Genomic DNA, 27,932 nt, shown 5'->3' on the forward strand with positions numbered 1-27,932 from the left:
GCACAACAGCATGTGAAATTGATTGTCAATCAGTGTTGCTTCCTAAGTGGACAGTTTGATTTCACAGGAGTGTGATTGACTTGGAGTTACACTGTGTTGTTTAAGTGTTCCCTTTATTTTTTTTTAGCAGTGTAGTTCAGCAAGTTAAAGTCCTTTAAGTAGAAGTACAGAAGTATCATAAGAAAATTTACCTAAAGTATCAAAAGTTAAAGTCCTCAATGCAAAAAAGGAACTGTGTAAGTTTTACACTATAAAACTTACCTAGTTATATATATACTATGTATATTAGATTAGATTATTATTACTGATGCATTTATGCACAATCAACATTTCACTATTGTAGTCCAGGTGGAGCAAAAAACCTTACTTTGTGAAATGTGGGACAATTTGAAGTATAAAGTAGCATAAAATGTAAATACAACCAAGTAAAATACAGGTGCCTCAACATTTAAACATTTAACGAGTACAGTAGGCCTACTTTCCACCGCTGGTAAGCGTATATATACACTGTATAAAAATATAGGAATGTACATGTATTTCTGACCATATGTCCACTGTATATATTTTATATTTTTTTTTATTTCCCTTAGGCCCTATGTTTTTCTTATGAATCCATACAGCTATGAAAACAAATATCCCTCCTTGGCAGTAAAGGCTATTTATATATTTAATGACTTTTTATTCAATGCTTATAATGCACACAGAACTCAACTTTTGCTGCTGTTACACTTTAATTCCCAAGAGTGAAATTAAAAATGTGTATCTTAACTTAAAACCTTAACTATGACATAAATAAATAAGATTACATGTGTACAAGTCCAGATAATAATATCTGAACAATAAGCTACATCATTATTCTTTCTCAGTAACTGACAAGAGTGGTCATGGTCTCTGCCTCTGAACATAACATAACCCACAGTCACTAAAGTCATTTGAAAGTAGACAACTCGAAATCTCAATTTTATTAAAAACACTTGAAGGCCACATTCCACCTTTCAATAGAACAATAAAATTGATCGTTTTTGTCATTATTACGTTACAGGCTGCCGACTCCACGAGCTACACGATTTCCGCAAATAATATACACGACTTCCACATTCGGTGCGCAGTGTTTATCCCCACCGTATGCTTACTGAAGCAAATGCCTTGAGCAGAATGAACCGAATAACCCCGGTGAGACTTGGTCTTTTGTCGCCCTCTGGTGAATGTCTTCAAGAATTAGTCAGACATTTTTTTTTATTCATTAGCATAGTTTTCATAACATAAAGACATACTAAAATGCTTTGTAGAAATATCTTTACAGTTAGGATAACATAACATAATTCAGACAAAGTCAGCTAGAATGGACTTCTAACCATACAAAATATATTTTTTTATTTCTATGCATTTCCTACATGTTAGGCTTGCAAGATGCCTGATGGATATGCTCAACAAAACACCACCACACACAACCACACATTTAGGTTGAATCCTTATACAAAGTACTTGTAGAAGTACTAGTAGTAGTAGAAAGATGCTTGCAGGCCTGAGAACAACATCAGATTCATGGGCGGTGTTATTATGAATCTACAGTATGAATCCGTTGTGTTTTCTAATATAAATATTAAAATAAATAGGTTTATCAAAAGGAAAATGACTGAGGCCAAACTTGTCTAAAGAAATCTGTAAACAGTTGGTGGGTAATAACTGCAGTGCGTCAAGTTCGAAGGAAACAACAGCAGCTAACCCTAGCCATAATATCACTGAAATATATATGTATCACAGGATGAAAATATTTTAACGTATTTAAATTTAAAATCAGCATACAAACATGGTGATTGGTAGAACATTTTAACTACTAGTGCACCTCAAAAGTGTTTCCTATTCTGACGTACATTAGGTTTCCAAATTCTTGAAACCAGTTAGGTGGGTCTCCAAATGTTGTGTAAGTTTTAAACGCTTCATATTCCTGTTGCTCAAGCACCAAATATTGACACCTTACAGGCAGTGTTGCAGAGAGGAAATGCGTCCGTTTCCTTCAGCGGCTTTGGAAGACCATCTCCAGCTATATTCATTCACTTGTCGCTGTTAAACTTTGGTCATCAAACATTTAGCCTCTCAAGTGCCCCTTTTCCCCGAAACAAAAATGTTCCATGTTTCTATTACATCACCTCAAAAGGTGGCTCACTAAGATTAATGCACAAATCCTCTACAACAGCTTCCAGCTATTTTAAATATATGAAGTCCCAAGACAGTCTTTGCAGTCAGCTCATGCCTCTACCACCAGAGTGAAAATAAAATGTTATTTGTGGCCCAGATAGAGATGGTTTCAGCCATGTGGCAGTTCCCTGGTCATTTGGATCCACTGTGTACACTCCAGGTGTTGCTATACTTTATCTAAGAGTGTATTCAGGCAGAATTATCCCTCCAGGGGTGGCCGCAGAGGAATGCAGCCATCCATCTCCAGAGACTCGGGCCAGCCTTCATACTTGTTGCTGCTTTTACTGTTCTTCATACGCTAATGGGAACAACCAAGGGCAAACAGAACTGATGTCAACAAAACATACTGGCATCATCAGGTGAAGAGCAAATAAAGTTTACCAAAGCATACAATTTATAAGACTTATCATTTCTGACTTTCCTATAAGCACATGAATGCATCAAGTGTAGTGTTCAAAAAAAGCCCTTTTTTAACTACATATTATTTTGGAACTATAGACAGGTTTGGAAAATGGTCAGCAGAGCAGCCTGTTGCACCAGCTCTGTGTAAGTTCAAACGTAGCCTAGTTACAATTTAAATTATTTCTAAGTTGTGATTTATGCAACAAGGGCAACAAAGTGCCCCAGGGTTGGTGTAAATCATAAAATGTCAGAGTTATACTCACTAATTTTTCATTATCTATATTTATTTTGCACCACAGTAATCTATCAGAGACCTAATTTATTGATATGATAATTAAAGATCGATCTAGCTTACTACGATGTGCTATGTTTATGCTAGCTTACAACGATGTTTGCTCATGCCAGCCAGAAAGCTGCTGCGCACGCTACCATGATGATTAGTTTTAAGTTACGACTTCACATCTAAACTAGTTAAGTCATGCCCAAAGTAATCGTGGCGCAAACTATTTTAGTAGCTGATTTAGTTACAAACTATTAGTTACTAAGCCTCTAGTGCCGACTTTATGCTCCAACTTTGGAAAGTACTTACACAGCTGGTGTGACCGATGCAGGTCTCTAAGACACTTAAAGTGAATCCAAAAAGACATTTAGGCTTTTTGTGAGGGAGACTTGGAAAATATTGCAGGCTAAGCAAACATGTGTCATCTGGTAGGCATTGCTAGGGTCTCCACAGGATATCAGTGGCTCAGCTGGCAAATAGAAGCCTTACCAGTCATTATGCGTTGTCAGATTTAGGGGTGGAATGAATGTTCAATATGCCTATGTGTGATCTTCACTATTGTTCAATTGCAAATCATTAAATTGTATGCATTATAATATCATTGTAACTGTAAATAACAAATCTTGATAAAATTCTCTGGCGAGTCATTTTGTATTTTACCTTAGCTTATGTAAATCTAACATGCTTCTGTTCAGCATTAACATGTAACTGTAACACACCTGCTCAAAGGGACTCTTATTCTCGATGCCCTTGGCTCCAACAAACACCCAGCTGTCTCTAAAGGCCAGCTCCTTCACAGCCGTGCTCCCAAGCTCCTCAAACAGACGTCGAGACTCATCGTTCATCCTGTCACAGGAAAAGAGCACAAGTTAACATGTTAATGTTTATTAACATTGGGGTTGCAGTTCTGCTAAGCAAGAGGCTTGCGGGTTGATATAAGTGCTTAACCTCTGTTAAATTCAATTCTAATGAAATGCTGGCTATTACCATTTCTCAGTAAACTCCTCTTGGGCTTTAACAACGTCTCAATGGCAGTGTCTGGTTCAACTCTGAGGTTGAACCACTTTACATCCCTGATGTTTTTAGGGCCATGAGGCCTTTGAGGGTAACAGAGTGTGTATTTACCGAAAGTGAAACACGTTTTCCAATAACAAATGAACCAGCCACCAGATGTCACCAAAATATTGAAAATTGGTGCGTTCGAGATGACAGCGGTTGACTTTCGCCAACTTGATAGTGTAACGTTAGCTGCAGGTGACTGCAGGGGCGGGGTATAAAAACGGCGCCGTCAAGTTGGACAAATTCTACCTGCATCAGCTTACTGTGAGCTGAGATCAATGACTGATCTTGCGGCATTTGCAAAGAAAAATGCCACGAGACCAGGCAATAATGTGGTTTCAACATTAATATGCTAATTAACATACTAATATGGCGTTATTGACGATTAAAGATATTTGAATAAATAAAAATCAATAAATTCTCAGAAAAGTAGCATGTATAATGTTGAATTTGACTGTAACGTTGACAGCAGATTGGTTTATAAGACTTGTGAGCCCTGCTATTATTTAGCTATTAAAAATACTGTTTTCTGTAGCAATGCCACAGAATTATTTTACTCTACAAAATGTTTTCCAATTGATGACATAACCATCTGTGAAAACTTGCTTTGAGGTTCACCTAAGAGGAAAAGGGTAAGGTATTGGACTGGAACTAACAGCGCATAATGGATTCTTACTTTGTAGCAGCATCATCATAGGAAGCCACGAACACGAGTGTTCCTTCATGGAGCGGCCGGAGAAACTTCAACAGGTCAGAAATATCTGACAACAAACATCAGATGAACTATGAACTGTGGTTTACTTGTCAATGTCAAGCCATATGCACCAGATGTGAAATATATACTATACATTAGTGTCTGGTTTGTATTACCTCCTGCCCACATATCAAAGGTCTTAGTGGCCAAGAGCTCTCCTGTCACCCCTGGAGCAAAACACCAGATAACACAATTAACACAAGCTTAAATTATTAACACAACACAATTGGTTAAAAGATGGTGGATGACACTCTTACCATTGACCAAAGCTATGTTTAGTCCTCGGCCAACGTTGTTCTTCACGCTGCTCAGTAACCTGTGGGATAGAAACACGAGAGGTTGATGCACCAACTGAAGCACTTCCTTGCCTTGCACGTCGTCATTAAATCTACACTATTATACACATTACCTGGCACTTAAGAAACAAACAAAAACAAATATAAAAAGGACCAAGACTATAGACAAAACCAAAGAAATGGGGGACAGACAGACTGAAAGAATACTTGCATTCAGCTCCCCAGACAGACTTGGAGGCCTTGGAGGACAGCAAAGAGGGGAAAAAAAGAACAGAGTGTGAAACCAAAAAAAAGAAAAAAAAAAAAAAAAAAAAAAAAGAGGAAAGAGACAAAATGGGACACAAAGACATAAATGAACAGAAAGAAAGTGGTAAGCACTGAATCTCACATCTTGTCCTCCAGGCAGATTTTGGGCCCGATGACGTTGGCAGCACCAGACACCAGGCGGAACGCCAAATGTTTTGGGGGACAGGGTGCTGAAAGTCCACATTTATACTTTCGAGGGCGGGGTTCAACTAAAAACATATGATACATTAGTCAACGGTGATAAAGATGCAACACCATGATGATGATACTTGACAGGGAGTGTAGTCATAAAATGGTCATATCATGCAGATTCCTCTACTTACCAGGTGTTGGTTCCTCACTTGCACCTGAAAAAATATGTTTTAATAATAAGTTTTCACACTCAAATGAACTAAACTCATACCAGAAAGGCTTTCAAGAATAAACCAACACTTTACTTGTCTTTAGGGTTGCTACAAACAATTAAATCTTTATGAATTTGTCTACCTCTGCTTTCTGCAATGTCAGAAAATAGTGAAAAATGCTCATCACGGCTTCCTAAAGCCCATGGTGATGTTATTTAATAGATTGTTTTGCCTCACCAACAGTCATAAATCCCACAATATAACATTTCCAGTTATATAAAAAAGATAAACTTTCCAAATACTCACATTTAGCAGCTAGAACTATGTCCCATCAATCAACTAATCAATTCATCGTTCCAGAGCTACTTCTCTTACCGCTGAAGAAATGCCGCACAGATGGACCACCCTCCCCTCCAAAAAAGGTGTTGGCCAGCAGCCAGGTGAGCCCCACCAACAGCAGCACAGCCACAGCTCTCAGGGGACCTGTCAGGATGAAAAAGTGTCCATTCAGGCAAAAGATACAAGTGATTACAACAAGACCAACAAGTTCCCACTGGAATGTTTAAACAAAAAACAAATAAACAAACAAACAAACAAAAAAAAAAATATATATATATATATATATATATATTATATATATATATATATAAATAAGAGTTTGAACCAACCTGTTACCCTCATGATTCACCCTCTCATAGATCTGGACAGAAATAAAAAAAAAAAAGGAGCTAGATTAGTTTTAAATAGGACTGAACAATTTATGGAAATTGCAATATGGCCAAGTGCAATATCCAAATTGCAGGAGCTGCAGTTTTTGTCAAAAAAAGTCAAATGTGTCATAACATACCATTAAAAATGAAGAATTGTGGTGCTACAAATCATATTCTCCAGATAGGGAACATGATTGTTTGGTACAGACCCCGAGAAAAAAATCACATCATCATCATATGTATATACAATTCCCACTTCATACCATATCGCAATATCAAAATAATCGCATTTGGCATGTCGTTCAGCCTTAGTTTTAAACAGTTTAAATAAAAAAGATACAGTTTAAATATAATAAAAGGCATATTAAATTCTTTAAGGCCAGTTATAAAATTTTATTTTGTAGCTATAACGTTAATTCTTGTGTTTTGTAACGTTAAAGAGGAAAGGACTTAAAAAACGACTAGAGTGGGTTTTCTTTTACAAAAAACGGTATTTGTAAATCATAAATGTAAACATTAAAAGTACAGAATTTGTGACACAATTAATTTGTTGTTTAGTATGACATCTTAAACAGAAAGCCTTCAATGTGTTACAGAGGCCATGCAAGATGGCTCTTCAGGAGATGGCGTTTGAAGTGGTAACATGAACCCAAAGCATCGCAAACACTTGGCAACAAATTAGACATCATTTGACAACACAATTAATCTCTTGCATTTACGAAGAATAAAAAAATGAGGGATGTTACGTACTGTGTCCACGCTTTAGGCGAGTATTGTGGTTTCTTCTCACCTCTGCTAGGTTGTGGTGAACGTAAAGAAGTGCTGTTGCTCCTGCCACCCGGGACTATGACTATTTCTTGCGCTGTTTCCTCATTGAGGCTCTCCTGCAATAAATCAGTTTTCAGTGAGAAGGCAGGCTGAAGCCAGTATACTCAGCCGACCATTTACACAAGTGTCATTGTTCAGCTTCTACGAGCATGGGGGAAAATGCTGTATGGTTTATGGTTTGGGTTTATCCCCTCTGTCTTCCGGATAACCAACAGCCAACCCACAGCCCGTGACCACGTGACTGAGCAAAGAAGTTCACGTGACCACATTTTATTTCAGTATTTATTATCTACAATTGTTTATATTGTTGAACAGATAAGTAATAAATTACTTTCCCTCCACGCAAGCTACCACTCTATAAATAAATTAATAAATATTTCGATTATTTTGAAATTAATTGCTAACTATAGCGCAAGCGCACAACACGAATGTTTGGACTGTATATAAAAAGGTAAATCCACGGAAAATGTAGAACATGTAGTAACTTATTACATTTTAGGAAATATAGGGATGAAAGCATGAGACTAAATCAAAAGATAAGTCAGGCAGGAAGGAAGAAAGTGGAGCCTTGAAGGTTTATTAGGCACAACAGGAGATGAGGTAAAGGATACACAGAAAGCTGTTATACAATATCTGAATATATATCTGAATATAGGGATATATAATAGGATTTAGTGTTTGTTTTTATTATTTTGATGATATAGAGTAGTCCCAACCGTCCCAACGAACATAATTCATGCCACATGCTCCGGTACAGTAGGTGGCGATATGCACCTTTAAAAGTCATGGTTGCAATCTGCCTTAAAACAAAAAGAAGAAAAAGGCAACAAGCGCACACAGCACACCCTCTAGTGCTTAATAGTTAAGATGGCTTCCCACAGTGCTGTTCTCTCTGTGTCCAAACTCATTAATCCTTTTTGGGGCGGACGCCTTGGAAATACGGTTAAAGTAAGACAAGATACATTGCGTTTGCAATCGGTTGGGACTGTTGTTGTTTGACTCCATATTAAAGTCGTTTATTTTACCCGAGTACAAGGTCATGTCATGCAGTTAAAAAGCTAGCAGGCTTCTTAGGACCCTTCTTCCACATCTTTTCTGCAGCCCCGAGATTGATTTGGTTGCATTCACGTTTTGGTAATTTAATCCACTCACAAACACTCTCCAAACCGCCTCTCTTTTTTATTTCAGGTATTTGGAACAACTCTGACAAGCCACAGGAAAAAGGCCTTGCTTACTGTGAGTGAATCAGAATATCTCTGTGGGTTTCAATCTTGGTAGAGTGAGATGATGTCTCACTGGTGTGTATGTTTTTTCACTTTACCAATGAATGAGTATGTAAAATATTAGTGATGGCAAAAACTAATTCTACTCATTGACCTATTTCTTTCCAAGCTGTATGGATCTGGGTTAAACTTTGAGAGTGGCTGGTATCTGTTTTGATGTGACCTGGGAGTGCTAACGTAATCAGTTTTTCCACTCTGTTGGGAGAGGAGAGGTTATTATGACTCTGTACTACTTCCTGGATTCCTTTTTATGAAGCTGTCAAGCTGACTCTTGTTCTTCTCCTTTCCTCGCTGTCCATCTTCAACAACAGGGAGAAAACATTGTAAGTAGCCGACTCTGACGTGATTTATTACACTACAGTGCATCACTTCACGGGGGGGGAGACTTTAACAATAACCATGATTAAAAAACATGACGGCCATAACAAATGCTAAATAACAGTGACATATTCCCAGTCCTAAATAACACTATGAACTTTTTAGTATCTTGCATTACCCTCACGCCTTCTTGTTTCTTTGGGCTTGTGGAAATGTACTGGTGATTTTGCATTTTCTAACCCATTAATTATAGATTGTGTGCATTGTCATGATTTACCAAAGCATTCCAATTGTTTTTGCGGTAATTTCCTGCCTTCCAGGCTGCCATTATTTATTTTAAATTTCATTGTAGTATGAAAACTGACTTTTTACATATTTGAAATAGCAGGAAATGGCCAATTCTCCAGAGTGAACACTACTCCACATACCTTTGTGTTAAATTGCATTGTTCTTGAGTGGAATGTGGTGGCTAGCAGAGGACATTTTGAAATCTCTTTCGTGTTAAATGTTTGTTTGTTTTTGTTTTTTAATACAAAAAACTACAAAACTCACAATATCCTTATCAGGATGTCCATGTCGTATTTATCCTCTGGGTTTAAATTGCAAATGCAGCATAATCAAAATGTTATCGAATCTTTAAAAGTACCACAAACTGCTGGCAACTGCATTACCCTGTAACAAAAATAGAACTCGCAAAAATAAATACAAGAAACTAAATGTACACTGTATTAATATAAAAGTTTTAGGTTGGAAATCAATCTAAAAACATATGGCATCATTTGGTAACTCATGAGCAACAATGTATATAGGAGATTTGAAGTCAGGTTAAAATGGTAAAAGCCACCAGTGTTCTCCTTTTTAAGTTCAGTACCAGTTCATTTACATTTAAGGTATTGAGCAGATGCTTTTGTCCAAAGCAACTTACAGTAAGTACAGTTAATAATGTATAAAATGCCAACATTACAGCCCCCTCCTGCAAAGTATGGAGGCAGACACACAGTGACCCTCATACCTGGAGATGGAATTGGACCAGAGCTGCTTAGTCATGTCAGAGAGGTTTTCAGGTTGGTTACACGTAAACTACATCCTGTTCAGAGGAATGATTACAGACTGGTAAGGATTGCCTAACCATCCGGTTTGTATTAATGCTGTAGATATAGCTGTGTGCCGGTGGACTTTGAGGTGGTGCATGTCAACTCTGCTTTGGAGACTGAGGATGATATCAATAACGCCATCACTGCCATCCGCCGTAATGGAGTTGCCCTCAAAGGTAAGCAAACCCCTTTTTTTTTCTGTGTGCCAAGCAGAGTATGAAAACACAAAAAGCAGAGCAAAGCTATGAGAAGAGTGTCATTTATAAGAAGATCATGACACCAAAGTTTGACTGTGACATTACTTTACTCTCATCATAGGTAACATTGAAACCAAACATACCATGGCGCCATCTGTCAAATCCAGAAATAATCTCCTTCGGTAAGAGTTCATTGAAAAATTACATTTCATCCATAATTCGGTCTTTTTTGTCTTCTACTGTCCCTTGACTGTTTTTTCCTGACCTGTTCCGTGTTTATCAAAAGCACAAGCTTAGACCTGTATGCCAATGTGATGCACTGCCAGTCCCTCCCTGGAGTCCAGACTCGCCACAAGAACATTGACATCATGATCGTCAGGGAGAACACAGAGGGAGAGTACAGCAATCTGGAGCACGAGGTCAGACAAAACAGAAACACAATCAATTCTATTGTCTCCTGAAACACACACTTATACTCTCTCTTTTAAAGACCTCTTTTGCATCTGTCTTTCTTTCTGCCTACCTTCTTTTGAAATGGGAGTGATGTACTACCCATACATATGGTGGCCTGTAGGTTTCAGGCCTAATACAAAAGCCACAACACGATTACAAACGCCACAACACGATTACAAACGGCGCAACAAAATTGGAGTTTTGTAAAATTTACAAAAAAATTTACTGATTTGGCAGACACTGTTATGCGGGAAAAAGTCACCTGAAAAAGAATGTTCTTTCTACAATTCGAACCCGGACCTCCTGATTGTGGAACGGCTACACTGCCGCTGTACTACTGTGTAGCTGTGATTACTCTCCGCAGAGAGTAATCCACTGTTACTAAGCATCTCTTTCATTGTCAACTTCCATTGTGGTTCACTTCCGTTGTGGCTTTTGTGTTCGTGTTGATGCGTTTGTATTCGTGTTGTTTGCCCAAGCCTAAAATTAATGTTTTTCTGTGGACACACCTCTACTTACAGTTTAGAAGCGATGTGCAGTTACACCCTGCTTGTTACCTTTTTACACAGGAGGAGAATCTGTGTCAAGACTACGTGCTGTTATTAAGATTAACATCACCAACTAGTACTTTAACTTTAATTGTCATTTGTCATAATGTCATTTAAAAGTCATTCTCCTCCCTGTCTTCTTTTAGAGTGTATCAGGGGTAGTGGAGAGTCTCAAGATCATTACAAGGAACAATTCCCTCAGGGTTGCTGACTATGCCTTCCGACTGGCCAGGGAGAAAGGTCGTCGTAGGGTCACTGCTGTACACAAGGCCAACATCATGTGAGTTACTCAAGCCAAATGTATCTATCAACTAATCAATCAAGTTTTATTTAAAGTGCAAAATCACCAAATGACATTGTCCCAGAACACTTTACAAAATACACCTGAATAAAATTACAAAGGAGTATGATAAAACACAAGATCAGATCAGAATAAATTAATAATTGTAAGTTTTCTAAATTCTGCTCTAACTAAAAGCTTTATCAAATGGAAATGTCTTAAGTCTAGTATTAAAAGTATCATTCAAAAGCTGTCTGGCCTCCGGGAAGCTTTAAGCTGATGATACACAGAACAACTTTTAGAGCAATTGTGCAGGGCAACGTTGCCATCAATAGTAATGAGTAAAGATTACTACCGTAATCCCCTTCCCCCACCACTCCGCTACCTGCCCCGCACCGCCGCTATCCGTTCAAAACCTAGTCGGACTTGCCGCTAGCAAGATTGCCCAGAAACATTGCTCAAAAAGTTGCCCTGTATATCATCAGCTTTACATAATAATACTGCAACTTTTCTCTGTGCTGGAAATGTTGAGTGTAGCTTTTCTGCTCCAACAGGAAGCTCGGTGATGGCTTGTTCCTGCAGTGTTGCAGAGAAGTGGCCTCTGGTTACCCAGACATCACATTTGACAGCATGATCGTGGACAACACCACCATGCAGGTGACAGAAGAGGAAATGACACATCTGAGTTTGGAACCATTTCTAAATGTTGCCATATCGAAATGATTCACCCTGCCACCTTGTTTGTTTTGTGTTTTTAGCTGGTTTCCAAGCCCCAGCAGTTTGATGTGATGGTGATGCCCAACCTGTACGGGAACGTGGTGAGCAACGTGTGTGCAGGCCTGGTGGGAGGGCCTGGCCTCGTGCCCGGGGCTAATTACGGCCGGGACTATGCTGTCTTTGAAACGGTGAGTGTTTGGCTGTTCGTGGTAAGTAGGGCAATGTCCCGTCCGTTTTCTGAAATACAAAAAATCCATGAATCATATCTGTCTAATATGTTGTAACTCTGAGTTTTGTCTCTTTCTTGCCCTTTTTTCTTCTGGTTCTCTAAGGCCACAAGGAACACAGGGAAGAGTATTGCGGGCAGGAACATTGCTAACCCCACTGCAATGCTGCTAGCCAGCTGCATGATGCTGGACCACCTTAAGTATGTTTTCCATATTTAACCTTTCAGTACAAACCTTCCTTTGGATCCACCTGAGATGGATTGTTGTGACTGTAATGTATACCAGTAGTGTAAATTATTTCTCCGGTATGTCTCCAGGCTTCATGACTATGCAAGTTTGATCCGAAATGCAATCCTCACCACCATGAATGAAACCAGGGTAAGTCTTCCTTCACCTCTCACCTCGCTGCCATAAACCTAACAGGCCATTGTTGTGCGATGGAGGCTCAGAGGCCCTGGTGGCAGGTCTGGCATGCTTCCTAGTGGGCATCATGATACATTCACACAAAGCAGCATTGTGCCCTTTCAATGTCTCGAACATCTCATGAAGTGCTACAGTGTATGGTATCTGCTTTTTCATTGTGTGGCATCGGCCTTAATTACGGTCCTTGAGCTCATTTAAAAATCTGCTCATCATCCAAGGCTGCAGACTGGTTGCTTTGGCTGAATTTATGTGAGATGATGTGTAATGTGTATTTTATTTTTTTTCCAGTTGGAAACTGTTTGCATTAGGGGTGTAACGATACACCAAATCCACGGTTCGATTCATTTTGCAGAGAAACACAGAGAGAGATGTTATCTGGTATTATGTTAACGGACACGGGGGAAACGTTGCATTACGGAGCGACAGTGAAAACTGCAGATGTCACTCACTAAAGTTACTTTCGGTTATCGATCCGCATGCCACACACTTGAAAACTGAATCGCGGGTGAGTTTATTAAACACGGGCGACTTTATGAAACGTACTGCTGATGGAGAAAGTCAGACGAGACACATACAGGGAGAAAGCGACAGAAAGAGGCGGAGCAAGACGGCGTGTTTGCCCTGAGAGACCAGAGGTACAGGCTAGGTGTGTGTGTGAGAGAGTGTGGGGAGAAGGGGAGAGGAGCCGATTCAAGTAATAAAAACCACTAAAATAAGGTGGAAAATTACCTACAATAACCTACTTTCAATAAAAATAGATACACACCACTAAGAGCCTACCGGCTGCTGCTGCCACAGTTGCACTGTCTAATGAGAGCTCAACAGTCCAATGAGGCTGTGTCTCGGTTCTGTCTCTCGGATTCACGACACGAGACCATGGACTTTGGTGTCAAGGTTTCGGTCTCGGTTTCAGAACCGTTACAGCCCGAGTTTGCATACAAACACTCGGAGACAAATCCTAAAATCTAAAAAGTTTTTTTGTTTTTTCTTTTCTTGCAGTTGCACACAGCTGATATTGGCGGTCAGGGCACCACATCAGAGGTGGTCCAGTCCATCATGAGGATGATCCAGAGTAAAGGGAAGCTCACAACTGAGCTCTAAACACACTCATCAGAAGTGTGAGTTGGAACAGCTGTATCTGGTGACAGGTCCACAATGTGAGAGAGGAGGTCGATGCGTGTCTGTAGCATCCGGTCTTATCGCTGACATCAGAGTGGTTATTTTTTATTCTTCACGTGACTTATTGAGCAGTTGACTGTACAAGCGACCTTCACATACAATAATAATGGCCTTTACCAGGCATTTCCATTATCGCTACTATTAAATGATAAAGCCTACTGTAAGGAAAGGTTATGTTTCCTGAGTTGAGCAGGTTCATTCAAACATCTGTTCATGCAAATTGTTATGAAACATGAATAAGCATCTTTTGCAGTATGTTAATCCCTGAACAGATGTTGGGGTCAGAAATATTTTAAAATAGCCTTGTATGAACATGCGTTGCCCACTCTGCATTCATCAATGTGGATCACTTTATTTTAAGTTCCAACTGTATTAGAGCCTTTTCAATCAACCAAAATGTGCGATGTTTGTCTAGCTTTTTTTTTGTCATACTGTAAGGTTAATTGTCGCCTGTTACACACTGCACTGTACTATACTGTGTGTTCACATCAGATCAACTGTACTATAAAAAATGTGATATAGCTATTTCATATATACTGTATCATGAGAGGAGGTGTACATCAAGTAACTGCTGTCGAAGCTGAAGTTTTACGCTTGTGCCATAATAATGGTTTCACCTAAAGTTTGGATCACATCACAAAAATATACTGTTGTCTCTAATCAGACAAGAGCTCTTAAAGCCTAATATGAAAAGACTGGGGTTTATCATATTTGTGGATGGGAATATAGAAATACTGTATAACAAAAATATTATCAATAAAGAAATAATCCACCCTTAAGTGACCTTTTTTTTTTTGAATATGAAACGCCTTTCAAATGAGTTTTAAAGCTAAAGTAAATAGATTTTCAAAGTGTATATACACTCAGTTGCCAGTTTATTAGGTGCACTAATGCAGCAGTCCTAATATTCCTTCTTGAAGGTTAAAATGTTGAGTTGATTGAACTATTTTTAGAGAGGTTTTTATTCACTGTTTCTATTATTTCATCTACTTCATTTACATTAATGAGGCTAGGGCAAACACCCAACAAACACCCCTGTATTATGTTGTGCAGTTGATCAGCACTGTGATCTACATCCTCCAAAACCGCTCTCTAAAATATTACAACCTTCATGAAGGTGGGATTTATTGCAGGACTGTGGTATTAAACAGCATTATTTTGTTGTACCTAATAAACTGGCAACTGAGTGTATATATGGTTTAAAAAAATAGGACGTTTATACTGCTAAGCTCAGTTAAGATTTATCTTTTTTCTTTGCCTCTGCTTCAGAGAAAGTAGCTCTGGCCTCCTGGTTCTAAAGATTATTTTGCTCCAATTAAGATAAAGCTCACTGATCCTTCCGTTTGTTTTACAATTTCACGCTCCGTCAGTGTCTTTCTTACAACATTGGATGACATGTTGCTGTTTTTTTCACATTTCATCACTAGGTGGCAACAGCACTTTTCCAGGGTTGCCGCTAAAGTTGAACTTGGAGCAAGATGTGCTCAACTGTATGCATGTGCGCTCCATTACATAGTCTTACATCGTTTGACAAGGACAAAGGCAGAATATATGTCATCACTGTATGCTGTATGTTACTACTGTGTGAAAAGGCTGCAGGGAAAATGGGATGCAAGAGTCTCTGGCAGGTGGACTGTTCCACATAATTGGGAACACTTGGGAATAATTGTTCTTTTCATGTGTTTTCTAGGAATCAGGCTCTTGGCTTCGGTGTATGTGTTTCTAAGACAAACATGAAGGATTGTGGCTTTACTCACTGTTGAAAATATCTTTTCAGCTTAGTTTCATTTAGTTTTTTAAAATAAAATACTCTACCACACAGTCATGTTAAGAAAAACTGCCCTGCTTGTTTGAGCGAGCAGATGAAGGAGGATCAGATAGATGTTTTAGTGGAGCATCATTCAGCAGTGACTTCCTGCTTACATGTACTGTACAAATAATCCCAGTCTGCCTTTCTTTCTCTGTCAGGGCCTGCGGTCACAGGGGCACCTCCCATTGTGATGGCACCGGACAATTTATTTATCATGTGTCCAACTCTGGGAAGGTTACACACTGTTCCATCTGCATATTTAGCAAAGGAATCCTTGATGAGGCATCTTCCTTTTGTTAGATGGAGTCGTCCTCTGAAATAAGCGATCATGCGTAATCATACGGTGTACAGTGCGTGAAATGTGCAAGGAATCAGTACATGCGTGCCTTGGCCTCTGCCAGTTGGCTGTTTTTAACTGGTTTACTCCCTCTCCATTCATGTCAGTTATTTGCCCTGTGGAAACAGCGAGTTGGCTCTTAAATGCCGTCGCTTTTCCCCCCCATTTAGAATCAGTCTTCATTTTTTTTGCTGTACTTTGTGTAAGCGCCTCCTCACTCTGGGCCAGCTTTTTCTCATCATCATATTCCACTCGGGCTGTTTACCTCACTGTACCTCACATAATTTCTCATCACTGTCCATGGAGCTACTCACTCTCTCCTATGTCACCCCTCACCTCTTTGTCTCCCTCTCCGTCTCCCTCTTCCTCCCCCCCCCCGAGCTGCTCTGTCCCCCCCTCTGAGCCTCCACTGGAGCCGGGCCATGAGGCAGATGGTCGGAGAGAGAGATGTTGCAACAAACCAACAGCCACTTGACCTTTACGAGCCACCATTCAGTTCTTGTATAAACATGTGAAACGGACCAACTTGCTGTGAAGTCTTTTGACGCGATAGCTGCCTTTCAAGGGTTGGCTTATCCAAATTGCAAAATGAAAAAAAAAAAAAAAAGATACAGCCTTCCAGATCGTTGTAGTTTTATGTGCCCAGTTTTATAGATAGCCTATCTATCTCTGAGATGTGTTCTGGCTTCCTAATACAAGTAAGGTATGTGACATTTCTTTTTTAGTGCTCACAGCATTGGAAAAGCACATTTGGAAAATTTAACGCCAGTAGTCTGGATAATCCAGAGATCTTAAAATAGTCTGTATGAAAACTGTTCACAGCATATTGTGATTAGAGTAATGGGGGACTTCGTCTCAGAGAAAAAGATGTTACTATTCTTTGATAATGTGTGCACCACGAACACCATTTTATTCACCTCCATTGTATTGGGGTGGAGGCTGGCTGACACACAGAAAGATAACTTTCCCACACAAATTAAACCAAAACTATCAGCATGGCGTGTGTGTGTGTGCTTTAAATGTTCCACATGCTCTGGTCGTCCCTGCTGTGTGGTTTCTAGACAATAGGGAATGAGCGCACTTGACAGCCCAGGCTGATGAAGGGATATTCTGTTTTGATATTTTATGTAGTTAGTAGACATTTCTCATACCACGTCCACTCATACAGATGTGTTTTATCTTTTTAACGCTCACTAAACTTGGAGCTGCTGGCTGATTTACCAGCTTAGATGTCTTTTTTAGCTTTGCTCCCTCTCCAGCATCTGCACCCTGTTTCTCCTTCATTCCTCCCTGTCTCATGTATTTTTCATCCGCCTTCCTACATGATAAATGCTTATCTGAACAGTTGAGTCAAACCACTAGATATGAGACTGTTATTAAAACATGTGGTTTTATTATTGGCCATAATTCTGCCCTGGCTAGCTCCTGATCGTATCCAGAGTCCTCCCCTTCTCATTATTTCTGTCTGTCACTTTTACACACAAACACTATTTTAGTCAAAAAAAAGACACTATTTTAGTCCAGTGTAATCCTAGATCCAATGGGATATTTCCACTTCATATGATCATGCCCCGTCTTCTCATGTTGATCACCTCTGCTACCCTGCGCACTGCATTGCAGGTGATTGCAATCAATCAACATGCCTCTGATCAGGCTCTGCCGAGCACAGCTGTATCCAGTCAACCAGCACTGCTCTCTGTTAATGGGGCTTTTTCCCCACACAGCTATGGCTCAGCTACATTAAGCTACGTCAGCGGTCAGCTATTCTCCACCACTTGGGCCTGGCTGGGTATAGAAAGCAGGTCAAGGAGGACGGCATGCAGAGGAATGGAAGGGGGAGAGTGTGGACATAGCTGGACGACAAGAGGGAGAGTCGGAGTAATGGGCTAATTGAGTGTGGGGAGGATGGTATCGTTTTGGTTGGCAGTGAGCGGGAAGATGAAGTATGGCTGATTTAGTTTGATAACCAGGGAGTTCCCTGGGCAGTTAGCAGTTCAAACACTTCATCACCCCCTTATCTTTCAAAATGAAAGGAGCCCATAAAGTATCTGACTCCTGTCTGCCTCTTTATCAGGAGCTGCACTGTTATTTCTTTTTACAAGGGTGGTTTTAACACAAGAGGGTTACTACCCAGTGACACCATAGTATGCTTATCATCGCAGCTCTGCTAAAAGTGAAGTTATCCCCATCAAGTTTTATTTTTCCTTTTTCTTTGCTTGCTCCTATTTGAGGATGGACTGCTAGTTCACCTGCAGAGTATGCATCCCTTCAACTGCTAGGGTTGCGTTACCTTGCATAAGGACACTCCAAAGAGCTTGTGCAGGCCAACATGATGCATGAGCCTTGGTCATACAGTTATATAGCACACACGCGTTTGTTTTATGTGACTCCAGCATTTATCTTGTGCCTTGTAAAAGAAAAGTGTACGTCCGTAGTGAGTTTTATTGTATCCTCAGGGGAAGCTCCAACCAGGCATAGCTGTGTGTTTGTTTGTGTGCATACTTGTGTGTATATGATTATATACATGCATGCATATGTTTTATATATGTGTGCACATCTGCATATGCTTTTTACTGGGGCCAGGTTCTTAGCTCCAGGCAGTGAAACTGATTCCACCTGTGCTACACGACCTACAAGCACTTTACATGGCCCTGCCCTTTACATTTGCCCTGGTATTCTGCCCTGTCAGAGGTCCACTGTGGTTAAATGTTGGATGCGTCTGGGCTGCTTTATTGCATTGTGTCTAAATAGGAACCTGCCTGTCTCACTGACTTTTCCTTAACCCCCCCCCCCTTCTCCATGGCACTGAAAGCCTCTTGGCAGAGTTAGTGCGAGGGGAGCCTGTGCGCTATTTCTGTTTCGTTTTATGTTCGTGACAAATTAGTGTGCATGTATTGCTGGCTGGTTCTTCTGAAAACGTTGATATGTTGTCTCTCACCAGAGAGAAACAGGCCATTTGTATACTAGAAAGAAAAGAAGGGAGGAGAAGTAAAAGCAGAGATTGGGCTTTTTGCTCCATCTAAAACCATTCTTCCACTCCTGCAATTTATTTCTTATTTTCTCCCTCTTTTCAGTTTCTCCTCCTCTTTTGAGCTCTATCCGTAATGTTATGAAACTTTTTACTGTCTGTGTCCTTGCTGTGAGTTCAGTTGGCACTGCCAGAGTTTCATTACATCAAGGCAAGCATGCTGCACTCATGACAACCTGCATTACACTGCTCTGATGTCATCACAACTCTGCTCCCCTGAAATATGAGCTTATTGGCATTTTGACAACTTGGAAACACCCCCACTTTCCAGCCCAGTGTTCACCAGTTTAAAAACAGTGTGTTCTCTTGGTTGCTAAAACAAAGCATATTTCCCAGTTACTCTCCTATTGTTTGATCAAATAAATCTCTTGAGTCCCGCAACTCTGTGCGGAGTGAGTGATAATCTCCTTCACCTGGCCGGGATCATCTTCCACCTGTTGCCACACACACGCTATAAAGAGAGAAAATATGTCATTCTAAAAGGCGTGCAGACCCTCTGAAATGTGACATTTAAATGTTATCCAAATCCCTTTTAAGAGTTGCTGTTTCTCTTGCGTCTCTCCCTTTGTTCTGTCCATATAATCTGGCACTATTTCCTGATTTCTATCTATTTGGACCCCCTCCCTTGTCTTGAATCTCTGCAGTATTCTCCCCGCCCTCCTCAGGCAAAACATCTCTAAAGAGTTTTGATGAAAACAGATTTCTGCAAATCCACCAGAAAACGCCGCTTTGATTACACATCTCCATTCACTGTGACAGTTTGGCCGGATTCTTGTCTGTGTTGCTCTTCATAAACGCCGTCTGGTTCCTGAATGAAATATGAAGTCTGAGCTGGGGAGAAATGCCATTGTTTTAACAAAATCTGAAGTGGGTTTGTGAGGTTATGTGGCAGACCATGCTCATGTTATGTTAAGACAAAGTTGCATTGAATACGGGATAATGAAAGAAGAGAGTGATGTTGACTTTCCACCATCCAAGGAATGTATGAGTGAATTTGTGGCATGTCCAATCCTGGTGAACTAACAGGGTTGCTGCAAACAGGAAGGTGATTTATAACTGGCAGTTGAAACACACCTGGCCTCAGGGCTGGCTAATCGGTGACATACCTGATATGACCAAGTGCAAAGCCACCTAAGTCCAGAAAGTCTGGCGATGACCTACCCTCCACCTCGTCTTTTATCTCACCATCTTTGAATAGTGAACCAATCAACCCAGTCTTTGGGTAAATCCAGACAGAATGAAACAGTAAGCATCCTCTGTCTCTGACTTGACTGTTCTCAACTGATGTACTGCCATTAGGTTTTATCACTGAGGTCATGTTTTGTGGTTGATATTCAAGCAGTAATATTAAAACAATGGCAGTGTTTTCAGTTTTATTTCTAACCTTTATCCTGCTTTTGATGGTATCTTACAGAACACCTGGGAGAATCATGAAGGCATGAAGACAAAATAATGGACCAAGCCTGGTTTTGTCTTTTATAAACCGATAAACAAAGTGACTTTTAAAATATATGATATTCAACATTCATATCCTCAAAACAACCAACACTGTTGTTACTGGCTCTGAGGGTAAAGCTTTGGCACTTGGACTATTTTTTTTTTCTCACATTCTTTTACTGCCGCTGACCTGATGTTTCTTTCAGCAGCCCATCAAGTGCACATACCTGCCCAGCCCCTTCCCTTTACGCACTTCAAAGCTCCCCCACTACCCTTATCCATGGCTTCCTATCATCCTAGTGCCTAATTGTAGAATAACAGTAGGAGCCCAGCTGAATATAGGGTATTTGTTACACATGGCTTCATTTGTCAGATTTTACTATGATCTCATGCTGTAATTTCCCAAGCAATCACTGTATGTTGCCGTTTCTTGAAAGCAACAGTTTAGTCTGTGCACAAGATATGCACTTTATGAATTTGCCAAATCTGAACTCATCTGTACACTAACTTTAGGTGTGCATGCTGTCTCTACATGGCACTGTGTGGCATTCATTTCAGCTAACTACAAGCCAACAAACCTTCTTTCTACACTGTCCTTGTGTGTCAACACTAAAATATCAGTCATTAAATGATTACACCAAATTGTGGAAGGAATCCTCAGACAAGCTGTGTGTTTGTGTTTCCCCCAAATATGTTTTTAGTTGTAGAGACCGTACAGGGGGGGAAATAACAGAAGGGAGCCTTTCCAGCAGGCATGTAGAATTAGAGACGCTGGAGAGAAACTGAGCGTGGAGGGATGTTTTCCATGGAAATATAGTACAGAAATCAAGCCTAATCACTGCTTTGTTCCACTGAACAACTCACACGAGGAACAAAGAGACTGCGTTCTAAATATATCTATTTACACCTTTGTTCACACTTGTTGTACACGCTCATGAAAGGTTAATCAAGACCTTTGGTTTTACTTGGGCATCGCCCCATGATGTCTTCAATCTTGAGAAAATGTTTCAACATCAACAACAAATGCCATGGTTTATATTTATAGCTATAAAATTACACAGGCTAATTGCCACCATGATGGCTAACATATGACCCCATGAGCGCGACTGGGTTGTTTATGTTAATCTCTACGCTATATGAACCCTATTGCACTCAGGACATCCGCAGAAGAGCTAGGAAGAATGGGGGGCTACCCAGGGAGAGTTTACATTGCAGTGAGAGCCTCATCTCAGCCCCACCATACAGCAATCTATATGTTCTACCTTCATGTTCTTCAGTGACTTGTAAAAGATGTAACTTGGCATATTTCAGGATGACATTCACTGCTTCACAGGGCTTATTACAGCAGGAAGGAAGTGGGAGAGAGAACAGTTAATCCGCTGTCAGTCACTGAAAACTTGTCATCCATCCCATTTGGCCGGTTGATGCAGCGTCATTGCTGCCTTGTCACAGCCTTGTCGTCATAAACACAGGAGCCCAAGCTGAGCAGTAGCAGATGGAGAAAGAGACAGAGCTCCCGCTGCCAGAACACTTGACTTATGACTTATACACAGTTTGTTCCAACATCCCAAACTCCTAAGCAGAAGTGACACCTCTGTACCAGGAGAGGAGGAGCAGAATATTGGCATACCTTTTTATGCCCTGAATGGTCAAACTGTTGCCGGGTTTCCACAGCCCACTCTACCCAGGAACTTTAGGGTCGCTGCCATAAACAAGGTCACACTACAGTATATACTTCACATTGGCACCATCAGACTTTGTTTGATGTGAACAGTTGATCATGATGTTACTACTATGCTTAGCACAAACAAAATGACTTAATGCGTGTCTAGGCATGGTCTAACGAAGTTACTCTATCAGATTAGCACCCTCTGTCAGGCTGACGGCCTGAGCCAGATCAGGTGTTAAGACTCATTTTACACATGAGAGGGCTTCATTAAACAAACAGAAGTGGGTAGACAGGCATGCACGACTTCACATAGACACATAGACACGCAAACACCCCCACTTGAGCAGGGCCTCTCTGTGAAGGGAACTAACCTCACAAACACACAATGGTGGCTGACATACTTAATGTTTCATTGACTGTAACAGGAGATGAACACCATCTTACTACACGCTCTTTTATTTGTGCATATTTGTCTTTTTTTGTGTGTATGTGTGTCCCTCCCTTTTAATCATCTTCATCACTTTTTGTACATTTCCTGCCTCGTATTCTCATGTCAGAGATTTTCCACTACATGACCAAACAATTTCCTCCTTAAGGCGAAAACAAACAGACTCCTTTTCTGTTCACAATATGGTGTTCTCCGAATTCTGTTTGGATCTTTCCATCCTCCTTCAATCCTTCCATCCCCGGGAACCTCTTCTCCCCCATTCCCCCCCTTTTCTGTTTGAATAATGACAACCAGCCAGCTTTAACTAGCTCCTTAGCGGCTTTAAACCCAGGAAACGCTGAAAAGCACTTAGGACTCTCAGCAATTGTTCCCACATTACTAGAACTGTGCTGATGGGTTATTTCCTGATAACACTCTTGTATCAACACGTATGTCTAATTTGAAGTTGATTGATTACAGTGGAAGATTGCTTTGCAGTGGTTGGTGCAATTCAGGAAAAACAAACAAACTGGTTTTGTCTTGGACGTTAACAGTTGGGTAAAATTGTGGAATTATTACTTGTGGTTAAATTTAATTTCCATTAAGCATTAATCAGATTTGGTTCATTCTCCTATTAAATATAGTAGCATCTAGCCAAGCTCAGATTTACTCTGCCTTTCTTAAAGAGGTGGTTTGTAGGTTAACGCTATGATAAATCACAATGGTGAAGTAGCCAGGATCAAGCCTTTTTAATACACTCCCCCATTAGCATAGGCCTCACATTACTTACAGTGTCCAAAGAGTAACTAAATGAAATTGCATGCAGCAACATATCATCGCATGACACTTACAGTACATAATAGACCTAGTGTTTCCACTAAATTACAGCTAAGGAAGTCTATGTAGAAACCCATGACACAGACACACGCACTGACATATACACAAATACAGATACGATCAATCAGACGAAGAACTACATTGACATGTAAACATACCACAAGAGGCTCTCTCTTTTCTCTCACTCCCCACACAGAGAATTATTCACCCCTCTTCCCCACTCTCCATCTTCCTCGTTCCCTCACTTTTCCAGGCTTGTGCTCCGCCCTCTGCAGCCCCTGACACTGCACTCATTCAACCCACATCTACCTTTTTCCACCTCTGCAGATGAATAAACACCATCATCATAATCATCATTAACACTATGACGTCAGCACTCTCATGCACACACAACTGTGCATGATAAGTAGGTATGTCGAAACACGCATTCTTGGGAGTGCATGCAACGGCGCATACATGCGTGCAAATATGCACATGCACACAAATGCATGTAAACACACACACACCCCACTTGGTGGGGTGGAACACAGGTTTCTTGACATGACATAAACAAATGCTCATTTTGATAGAAAGCACAGCACTTTTAAGGTGGCATGAGTGTGTGTTTTGTACATGTCTACATTTGGGCTACAATCCATCTTCCACTTTCAGTCCTCATTAGGTGAAATATCCAGAGATGATTTCCAACCTGGATTTACTTTGCCTTGGACTTGTTTGTGTTGCATTCATACACTAAAACACTTTAGCTTGATTTTCTCCCAAGGTTTCCTCTGACGCATTCTATTTCAATTTCCAAAGTGGAATTGATATATCTCTATCGTCAATGCTTTTTAGTGTTTTTCCAGCCGCAGCTCTTTACCCGTCACTACCAGTTTGTGTAACCCTGTCTAACTCCATCTTCTGGGGTTTACAGAGTGATGCTGATGATTCAGGGAGATCTGTCTAAACAAATACCTGCAGCTTATCCTGTGGTTAATCAGCTGTCATTCTTGCTCGCTACTGTTCCTGATTGTTAAAAATCTGTAATGCATAAAGACATGCAAGTAACCATGGCCAGAGGAACTCACTATAGGCAGCCTCACAGCAAAACTGAGCTAATGGGGTCCGAGAGACCCCCTACACCTCCCACCCTCTGCGCATTGTGTATAGCCTGTACCCTCCCTTTCACCTCCAAGTATCAATCAAGTACAGAGCACACAGCTGGTCATGCACGGCAGCTTGATGATTATACTTTGCCTGGAGTACCAGTAACCAACAATTACTCCTTTGCTGGAATACCACCTTATCCCAGGTTTGCTGTGAGTTTGTGGTAATGTTATCAAAGTAAAATTTATTTAGGAACATGTCAACATGTAAGCACAATGTCAACTAAAAAGTCTCACAACAAGATGCCCCAAGACAGAACCTGCAGATTGAGTAATAGTTTGGTTTGGGTTTATTCTGTAATGTAACAATATATACATGTGTATACACAGCAAATATAGATATTCCACCCGTATAGACCACAGATTCAGTATGTATGGGATATGCAAAGAAAATTTTAATTTAATTAAATTTAATTGTTACATTTCGAGGAACACCCTCATTCGCCTTTTGGTCGAGAGTCAGATGAGTATATTGATACCACTTTCATGTTGCAACTATGAAAATACTGCCAGCAGCCAGCTAACCTAGCTAAGCACAAGATGGGCTGGAAACAGGGGAAACAACTGGTGCCATCCAAAGGTAATAAAATTCACCTACCACAACTAATGAACTAATGAATATACCTTTTGTTTGTTTAATCCGTATAAAAACTAAAGTGTAAAAATGACTAAAAAAGAACTACAGGAAATTATTGCGTCTAGCCAAGAAATACTGTGGCACACGGCTTTTACAGTTGTTGTTTTTTTTTACAGATTAAACAAACCTAAGATAACAAATATAACCTGTTAATTAGAGAGCTTTAGAGGTGCTGGTAGTTTTTTTGTTTTACCTTTGGATGCCAGACTAGCTGTTTCTGTAACTGTCTTCTTGTCTTTATGCTAGGCAGAGCTAACCAGCTGCTGCCATCTGCAGCTAGATTTAACAGACAAGTATGAGAATGGTTGTAATCTTCTTATCTAACTCTCTGTAAGAAAGTGAATATACATTTTCCCCTAAATTATTCCTTTAAACAGTAAACTATCAATACCATGAAGCACAAAATAAGATTCAAATAAAGCATGACAGAATAAAAACATAGTCAGTTTCAATTATATGGGCCAATTAAATTGCACAATTCTAACAATATCCTTCACAATCTGTTCATCATGTACCCTATATCCTTAGACCGTTTTATAATGTGAATTTTGTTCCTCTAATTACACAATAATAATAACAACAAAGGATGAAACCAAGGGCTTTTGGGCCCCTGGGGGTATGGGGTCCCAAAAAATGAGCACTTATACACATTCAGATGCACACACATACAGAGAAACGGATCCACACCGTTAAAACCTTTGCTGTGAAAAAACAACTGGCAGCAGGGTTGCCATTAAGTTACTGTAAATGTTTTGTACTGCACTGAGAGAGAGATCATTTCTCTCTAGGTAGCACCACCCTGGATCACAGTGTTGTTAAGCCAATTGCGCTCTATGAAAGTGAAGTTGGGGTCCACTCAGTCATCAGAACTACAACAGATCGGAGAACCATCCCACTGAGACCCTACACGCAGAATTTTGCAGAAACATTCTACACAAAGAAAGTCTCCTACAAATGCTTGTATGGCAGAATTAGGTTAGTTAGTTTCCACTGATAAATGAAACCCAAAAAAAAGCACCTCACTTTCTGATGCACCTCTCATCAAGTCCCCTAGACTCCCTCCAATTCAAAGATCTTAAAACCCAAGAGCTGAACCTGAAAATAGTCCCTTCTGTCAGCTAGTCCTGAGACTGACAAATCCTGCAACATGTCACACACACACTAGAATGTTATCTGGCCCTAAACAGAGATTATGAAATGGCTGGATATCTCTCTACTATCAGTCCTGGTTACCAAAAGAATATAGAGCATGTGAGCTCTGTACAACAGGTGAAGTGGTGACATGTTTTTTCCTGAAATGTGGGGTGGTGATGGTGCAGTGGATAAGACACATTCCTTTGGTGTGAGAGACCCGGGTTCAGTTCCCACTGTGACCCATCCACATCCCTGAACAAGACACTTAACCCCTAGTTGCTCCAGAGGGGTGCGACCTCTGACATAAATAGCAGTTGTAAGTCGCTTTGGATAAAAGCGTCAGCTAAATGAATAAATGTAAATATAGAAGCTTATTATAGAGCAATATTTTGAGAAATTTCATCTATTAATACCGGATTTCAACAAGAACTTGAAGATAACAATAAAGTAAGAATAATTCTAGGAGAAGGACACATGGCAATATGTGTTTGTTTTTGTAATTTATATGATGAATCGTCTTGATTGGATTAATCTTGTGATGTAAACTTTTTTAATTTTGGCGCAACCTGGCTTCACTGTTTAAATGAAACATTCATGGCAATAAAACACACTGAACTGAACTGAACTGAGAGAGAGAGAAATCCCCAGTCCAATTCTCTTCAATCTATTTATCAATGAATTAGCGAAGCAATTACAGAGCTTCACGGCACTTGGCCTCACCCTGAATGACACAGATGACAGATGTATGCAGATGACTTAGTGTTGCTTTCACCTACTAAAGAAGGCTTACAGCAGCACCTTAATCTCCTGCAGGGATTCTGTCAGACCTGGGCCAACACAGCAAAGACTAAGATGATGATGATCTTTCAGAAGCAATCCAGAAATCACACAGTATTTGTATTTGGACACCACTAAATTAAAACATACAAAAACCTACACTTACCTTGGCCTCAACATTACATACACAGGAAACCTCAACATGGCTGTGAAAGATCTGTGGGACTAAGCAAGGAAAGCTTTCTATGCAATAAAAGAAACATTAAAATCTATACTCCAAGTGAAATCTTTTCCTATTTGTGCTAGAATCTATACTTCTATATAGTAGCAAAATTTGGGAACCAAAACTAAATAATACATTTGACAAATGGGACAAAACAATCAAATAATCTTTCTTCTGTAAGAGCGTCCTGCAGGTGCAGAGAAAAACACCAAATAATCTGTGCAGAGCAGAGCTCGGCCACTACCCCTTCTTACTAAAAATACAAAAAAGATCAATTAAATTTTACAATCACTTAAAATTAATTAACCCCCAGAAATACCATCACAAAGCCCTAACATACCAGGAGCTGAAACCAAAGAAGAGTCCCCTCATCCAGCTGGTCCTGAGGCTCTTAGCAGTAACATGTTTCCACCAGCCTCGGGACAGCAACACTAAGCAGACCAAATCAAATTATCAACAACCAAAACACAAAGTAAATTATAATTTCATCTGGCCTTAAAAAGAGAATTCACACTGGCAAATTACCTGAGCATGTCCTAAAAAAAATGTCCTAAACTAAGAAAAGTGTTGACAA

General features: G+C 40.1%; 2 protein-coding genes across 4 annotated transcripts; one reads left to right on the forward strand and one right to left on the reverse strand.

The window, feature by feature from the left end:
- Positions 1-947: 947 nt before the first annotated feature.
- Positions 948-7,391, reverse strand: fam3a (FAM3 metabolism regulating signaling molecule A). Of its 2 annotated transcripts, none has more exons than XM_038723515.1 (10): positions 7,141-7,391; positions 6,309-6,340; positions 6,016-6,123; positions 5,620-5,643; positions 5,379-5,505; positions 4,952-5,010; positions 4,811-4,861; positions 4,617-4,701; positions 3,601-3,727; positions 948-2,497 (listed from the first exon to the last, which is right to left on the reverse strand). In XM_038723515.1, exons 2-10 carry the CDS (start codon positions 6,319-6,321, stop codon positions 2,399-2,401), a joined length of 693 nt encoding a protein of 230 aa, XP_038579443.1. In that variant the 5' UTR covers positions 6,322-6,340; positions 7,141-7,391; the 3' UTR covers positions 948-2,398. The 2 variants fall into 2 exon arrangements, with proteins under 2 accessions (XP_038579443.1, XP_038579442.1); XM_038723514.1 differs by having other exon boundaries at positions 7,101-7,391.
- A 603-nt stretch (positions 7,392-7,994) lies between these two features.
- On the forward strand, positions 7,995-14,676 carry idh3g (isocitrate dehydrogenase (NAD(+)) 3 non-catalytic subunit gamma). 2 transcript variants are annotated; one of them, XM_038723469.1, is made up of 13 exons: positions 7,995-8,126; positions 8,367-8,414; positions 8,773-8,784; positions 9,746-9,843; positions 9,934-10,049; positions 10,192-10,252; positions 10,357-10,489; positions 11,218-11,351; positions 11,906-12,008; positions 12,110-12,256; positions 12,401-12,495; positions 12,613-12,673; positions 13,718-14,676. In XM_038723469.1, exons 1-13 carry the CDS (start codon positions 8,046-8,048, stop codon positions 13,817-13,819), a joined length of 1,191 nt encoding a protein of 396 aa, XP_038579397.1. In that variant the 5' UTR covers positions 7,995-8,045; the 3' UTR covers positions 13,820-14,676. The 2 variants fall into 2 exon arrangements, with proteins under 2 accessions (XP_038579397.1, XP_038579398.1); XM_038723470.1 differs by lacking the exon at positions 8,773-8,784.
- The last annotated feature ends 13,256 nt before the right edge of the window (positions 14,677-27,932 follow it).

This window comes from Micropterus salmoides, unplaced genomic scaffold (genome assembly GCF_014851395.1).
Source record: "Micropterus salmoides isolate LMB-PRFRI ecotype aquatic unplaced genomic scaffold, ASM1485139v1 Ms_hic_scaffold_16, whole genome shotgun sequence".
NCBI lineage: Eukaryota > Metazoa > Chordata > Actinopteri > Centrarchiformes > Centrarchidae > Micropterus > Micropterus salmoides.